The following is a 6,593-nucleotide window of genomic DNA, read 5'->3' as shown; positions in this document are numbered from 1 at the left end:
GGGTCGTCTACTCGGGTTCTGGCACCACATCTGCAAGAGGATAGTTGTTTTAGTTCATGGTCGGAACATCGTTTGCTGGAGACAGGAAGAGTGCCAGGCTCTGTACGATCCGTGGGTCCACCATTGATGATTAGGGTATACCATATCGAAGGTCTCAGATTTTTTTTTATTTTTATGATTATTTTTTGGATTTACTTTTTTTTATAACGGCCCTTTGAAATGAATATCCAATTAGTAATAGTAAAGTAATCTCCTTATTACTGCCTAGGGTATCTAGATTAAACCTAAAATATTTTCTGTTATGGCAATGATGATAGTCTCCTCGCCAAAAGGTACCTTGACTGCCTTTTGGTATTTTTCTTTCAAGTCAAAAGATCCGTTGCAGATAGGCGAAGTCCATGCACATGGTCACTTCTTTAGCTTAATTAATTTGATTGTTTAGTTAACTTAATTAATTTGGTTATTCAGGATAAGGCCATGTTAATATTTCCACTTCGCCGTCAATGATAAGTTTTAAGGAAGAAAATAAAAAAACAAGAACAAGCAGCTAAAAAGGAACTATGCGTGCAACACGCATTGCAATAAGCACAAGTAAATATTCTCTTGCAAACCATATCGCATCTTTCCCTAGGTTCCGACGTCCCTGCCTCTTTGGAAGAGGTTATTGACCACACAAGTGAACCTTCGTTATGAAGGGAGCTGCTACGCCCTGAGCCTACAGGCTCAATTGGAACAAATGTATTTTTTAGAAAAAGGAAATTATTTCCGACCTCTGCAACTACACGCAGCAAAATTTTACATCATTCTCAGCACCGAAGCTGATAATAAAATTGGAACAAATGCATGATGGTAGGGGGACTCAAAAGCGCAAAACAAAGCATTTCCTTTTTTGCTCGTCTTCATTCGTCCTTTCATCTTCGATTTCACCGACAGAAGCATATGTTCTATGGAAAGCGTTTTTATTTGGTTGTTAATATGGTGGTGGGTTTTGTTGCTCTTTGGAGTCATGGAGAGAATACAGAAACAGCCGGAACTCAACGAGATAATCCATATGAGCTTTTGAAACGAGAAAAATAGAATTCTTCACAGGATGATCGATAAATCAGCTTGTGTCGATAAATTGTTTCCTTGTTCTTTCCTTAGTGCCCAGATCGCTGCACTGAGAGAGAGACAAAACTGTCATCGCCACCACACAGTTCCCTTCTCCTTTTCGGATCGATCGGACCCTTTGGCTGCATCTGTGTGCCATGATCTTCATCCTAGCATAGCATGTGGGTTTTCCTTTTCCTTTTTCTCTTTGATTCGATCCTTTTTCCTCTTTCTCTGCCTTCATTTTCATCCATTTATTTGCAGTTCCTTTAATTTGAACTGTTGCAGCACTGCATGTCACTCCCAGTTGCTCAAGAATCAGTTGTGCTCAGGGGCGGAGGGCCCAGTATGGCATTCCCCTTCCGTTGCTGCATCTACACACAGGACGTCATGGCTGCCTGTATGAGCGACGAACTGATATGAATGTAAGGTCCAGGAAGAAGAAAGGAAACGTGCTGCCAAGGCCGAGTGTTCTTTGCATTGGGCCAATTGATTTGTTTTTTTTCCCTGGTGCATAGTGGCCCAAAACACTAGCAGCCCAATATCCACACGAGAGACCTAGCTAGCGCTTGTGCTCGTCGCAACCCTTAGCGCTTTGGCGATCACCGGTCACGGGCGACGTCGAGGCCCGAGGTCACGCTGCGACGTTGCGCCCTGCGAGATGCGACAGTGCGACGTACGGGTGCAGGCAGCAAGCGTGAGGTCGGCAGGTGCCGAAGTGCACCGTCGGCCGGCCGCCAAGAGAAGCAGCGTACAGCGCAGGGAATCAGAAGTGCATAGGCTAAAATGGAGTCGAAGGGTAAGGGCAAGGCTAAATTGAGAGGTACAGATTGCAAATTTTCATTTTTAGCATTTTTTATTTGAAATCAAATCATTAGGCATTCATTTTAATTTCCTTTTGGTTTTGGTCAATCGGTGGTTGTGCATTTTCGTGTGTTATAATTTCCTAAATGTTTGATCATCTCTTGACCTGCAGCTATTATCTCCTAAATATTTGATTATCGTGCTTGCAATTTATTCCGTCCTTCACTGTTTCGTGCTATTATAATGAAAAGGATATCTTTTTGTTACTTTCAATTTTTGATTTTGTCATACCTTAAATTTATTCCATCCTCCACCACTGGTTGTGTTCCAGCATCATAACCGGCTCAATTCGCAACTAGAAACTGGGTGTCGTTATGATGCCAACTATATAAATTACCCACCTATGCTAGAGGTGGGTAATTTCGATATAGAATTAGGAGTTACTTTATACCATTATTAGAATGAGGGACGTGATTAATTTTTTAGAACATAATAGATCCAATGGTTATTACGATTATAGTCTACTGGATTGACGGTTGGATGTTTTTGATTTTAATTTTGTGGGAATTTATAAGATTTATCTATTTTTCCGTATCGTCAGGACTAGGAGCCTCCAATTAGTAATAGTGTAATATACTAGCACTTCATTACAATACCAAATTAAAACATATATATTGATCACAATACGTAGAAATAATTTAACATTACATCTGAATATCGAGTCTCGACAATATTATAGGACCTCTAAATAGACTTGTTACAATTGATGATCAGATTACCAAGATGGAGTCACATGCTGCCACAAGTTAACAAATTCTGGTATTTGAAATGAACTCAACATAACAAACAACTGCAGACAACGCACCACGATGAAGAATCCGAAACAAGGAGGAAACAGTAGTTCCAAACATAGGAGGCTCTACTAAACCACGCCAGCAGAAGTAGGAGCAACGCCGTCGTCCTCACCTGGCCTACTGACGATCCCAGCATGGAAGAGCAACACCCAGACAAGAGTTATCAGCTCGCCACCCCTGGCGATGGCCTTCGAATGACCTTCGAGGTTGTCGGATGGCGCGACATACACGATCATCTCCGACCAAAATTCAGCCAGTAACTTCCACGCCGTATCATCCTCACCTTCGACCACCAGCGCCAACAACTGCTTTCCAAGCCTAGCGCCTTCCTTGAGCACTTCATGCTTCGCATCTGCACTCAGCACTTCGATCAGCTGTTGGCAATTTGCTTCTGGCGTCAGTGAGTCTCCTGCTGTGCAGCCGGCAAGTACACGCTCAACATCCTTCTTGACATCCCCGTACAGGCTCCTGCTCCATGCATCATCATCAGGGAGTAACTCAGGGCACCATGTCACAAGGTAAGCACAGTACCTTGATAGGTGAGTGGCAACGATCTTATAGTCCGTGTTCGGAATTGGAGAAGAAGAACCTTGTTGTTGATCAAGCCGGTGTGGGTACCTGACCTCGAGGATGCTTGTGGCGATGTGCCATGTCAGTATGGTATAAGACGTACTCTTGTTGTTGCAAGCCCAGAGGAGCCTTTCACCAACTTGTCCCCTGCAGCGGAGAGATGCTGTGCCATTGCTAAGGTCTCCATTTCTAGTGCTTCTTACAACTTCCATGATGCAAACCTTCAGTGCTGCAGGCACCTTGACCTTCCTCTTGTGGTCTGGTAAGTGGAGGAGACGCCTGAGAAGTACAGGCAGGGTTGTTCTCGGGCGAATCTCCAGCATAGTGCACTGACCTATTTTCTCATCCCAATGCTTCATCAGCTTGCATCGACAACGCAGCAGAAGGCCAATCCATTTCTTCTTGAGAAGTGAATGCTGCGAAGAGGCATGGTTTACAAGGTGGCAGGTGACGGCAACTTTAGTCCAGTTGGAGTAGATGTAGGTAGCTATGTCCCTCACCTCAGACATCATGACTAACACCGAAAGCAAAATTACTAGCACCAGAACGAGGTACCCATTCCCATGACCTTTATACTTGGTGTCGCTCATCAGTTTTCCTCGAATGCACAAAAAATAGCATGCAAACTGGACATCATTACTTGGTGCGAATCGATCATTCAGCAAAAAAAAAAGCGTTGCTGTGATCATCAATGCACAACAGTAAGCTATGCTCAGTAGTGAGATCAAGATACCGGCAACGGGCAACCAATACTTGGAATAGGAGATCGGGAGGGATGAATAATAATAATCATGAAGGAAAGAAAGCTCATCCGAAATGACCAAAAAGACCCTATCATGTTCGTCATCCTTCAGCAATAAGCTCCAGAAAAAACTGAAGGTCCCCTTGGAGGCAGCAGTTCTGACCTTGTACCTTGCAAATCGGCACCGCAACAACTTGAACAATGCAAATGACAAGCATAAGTCTTTTTGTGGTTTCAGTGTTGATGTTGGAAGCACGTTATCCATCCTCCAAACTCTATCAATAGTCACCAGGCCATTGTTATGCGAAGTTGTCCATGAGTCATCCTTGAACACATACCCAAGAGGCTGCTTCTCCACGTGTCTTTTCTCTTCTCCCATAACCAGCAGCGGGGGAGGTGTATCCTCAGCTACCATTGGTTCACCATCCTGACTTGTTTCTTGTAACGATTGTTGCTTCATGTATCCAAATATAAGATGGGGATTGCGTCCGAGAGCAAAGGATTGTCGCGCCTTTTCATATGCATAATATTTCAATACCATTTTGGCACACGTGAGAGCAAAAGGTGTGGCTTCAAGGGCAAGAATAATTAGATCCTCGGTGTGAAATAATCCGTCAGTGAACAAGCAGCTGATACCAAGGTAAAAGGTCCAGACACCCTGAACAAGCAGCTCAAATGGAGGACCTACGTTTCCACCTTCTCTATCATCGACAGCAACTACTGCACTGGTATTGATCATGATGATCGGAACAAGGGATGCCCATATTACAACCAGGGCCGAGTGTACTCCTGGTTGGCACTCTGCAATCAACCAAATCATCATGTCCCATTCCTCCAGGTCATCTATGCTGTAGACATTGTTCCCGGCGCCCATGGAGACAACAGTGGAGACGACAGGCAAGAACAGGGTCGTGGCTCCGAGGAAGATAAACCTGGTGAAGTGGTGGTGGCGGTAGCGCTGGCCGTAGATGCCTATCCCGACTATGACTCCAGCCAGGACGGCACCGATGAGCAGGAGTGAGTTCATAAGCCATATCTTCTCTCCCATGCTCTTGTCGAATGAGGACGCCATATCGGCATCACATTTAATCTTAGAGGAGCATTGCTTCAGTGCATCGTAGGAGCAGTCTATGGTGGAATTCCCTCCAGCCATGGGCCAGCTGATTTAATTCCCATATGTCAGGATTAGAGCAAGTTGTTGGTACAAGCACACAAATTAAGGAACTAATCACACTGGAATGGAAACTAAGGCATATAAGGTGTTCAACATATGGGATCAGTATCACTGCTTGCTAGCATCGTGCAATCTCTGCTAAATTCTAAACAGAACACAAAAATGCACAGAAATATTTTACCGTAAGGCGGAGATCTAGCTGCCTGCCCGCTCTCGTAATAATGTGTTTCCTTATGGATGGTTAGTGTTGCTCAATCCTGCAGTTTCATCTTTAATCTGTCGCCCAAGTACGTTGGGTTTCTGAATGCGCTTGCTTTTTCCTGCTCCCTATCTTTGCTTTTGATGCTTATATGGTTGCTCGCGAATATGTTCCTTTCTTCCAAAGCTGCCCGTCGTAGTCGTAAAGTTAGGGGGTGTTTGTTTCTTTAGCCCCTCCTAAAATTTCTGTCACATCGAATGTTTAGATACTAATTAGAAGTATTAAACATAGACTAATTACAAAATCAATTGCACAGATAGAGACTAATTTGCGAGATGAATTTGTTAAGCCTAATTAGTCCATGATTTGACAATGTGATGCTACAGTAAACATGTGCTAATGATGGATTAATTAGGCTTAATAGATTCGTCTTGTGAATTAGCCTCCATCTGTGTAATTAGTTTTATAATTAGCTCATATTTAGTCCAACTAATTAGCCTTCGAATATTTGATGTGACATGAATTTTAGTCCGGACTAAAGATCCAAACACCCCCTTAGAAGTGCACTTTTCGGGAGTACGGCATTAATCGACAGATGTGTGTAAGAGGGTGTTTGGTTCCCACCTCCTAAAATTTTAGTCACTAACAACTGACTAAAAGGTGACTAGTTTACCAAACACATTGACTAAAAGAGGACTAAAATCTTTAGGAGGCTCAAAACTTTCTAGTCATCCCAACCCCTCCTAAAGCCTCCTAAAACAGCATTTTTACGAGCCCTGCCCCCGCACCCTCGCATCCGCAACCTCCTCCTACCGCTCCCACCACCGACAGGGCAACAGTTCCCACCCCCTCCTCCCCAACCCGCTGCCGCCGCCTCTCGATCCATCCACCTCACCTGTAGCGGCGCCCACCTTTGCAGGCCGCCCCCCCTCACGAGACATGCTTTAAAGCTTCTAGGGACGCGTACTCTAGAGTGTATCTATACTTGTTCAAATGCTTTGACAGGAAAAGCAAACCTATGTGATCCCGCAGAGTTAGTAGCTCGTGACATTTAAATACTATCCTGGCGGAAGAAATTAAAACATATAGAGCCTCGGGAAAAAACATAGAAACGGTAGCGGGGACCTAGCAAGTATATACTTTAACAGAACGAAGAATGTC

General features: G+C 44.1%; 1 protein-coding gene across 2 annotated transcripts; it reads right to left on the bottom strand.

Moving 5' to 3' along the window:
* Positions 1–2,551: 2,551 nt before the first annotated feature.
* LOC101781941 lies at positions 2,552–5,538 on the bottom strand. 2 transcript variants are annotated; one of them, XM_022823774.1, is made up of 3 exons: positions 5,415–5,538; positions 3,279–5,219; positions 2,552–3,215 (listed from the first exon to the last, which is right to left on the bottom strand). In XM_022823774.1, exons 2-3 carry the CDS (start codon positions 5,210–5,212, stop codon positions 2,816–2,818), a joined length of 2,334 nt encoding a protein of 777 aa, XP_022679509.1. In that variant the 5' UTR covers positions 5,213–5,219; positions 5,415–5,538; the 3' UTR covers positions 2,552–2,815. The 2 variants fall into 2 exon arrangements, with proteins under 2 accessions (XP_022679509.1, XP_004955513.1); XM_004955456.4 differs by having other exon boundaries at positions 2,605–5,219.
* Between the last annotated feature and the right edge of the window lie 1,055 nt (positions 5,539–6,593).

Source organism: Setaria italica, chromosome II (genome assembly GCF_000263155.2).
Source record: "Setaria italica strain Yugu1 chromosome II, Setaria_italica_v2.0, whole genome shotgun sequence".
NCBI classification, from domain to species: Eukaryota; Viridiplantae; Streptophyta; class Magnoliopsida; order Poales; family Poaceae; genus Setaria; species Setaria italica.
The sequence above is the reverse complement of the archived record's forward strand: the minus strand, read 5'-3'. Positions and strand labels throughout refer to the sequence as shown.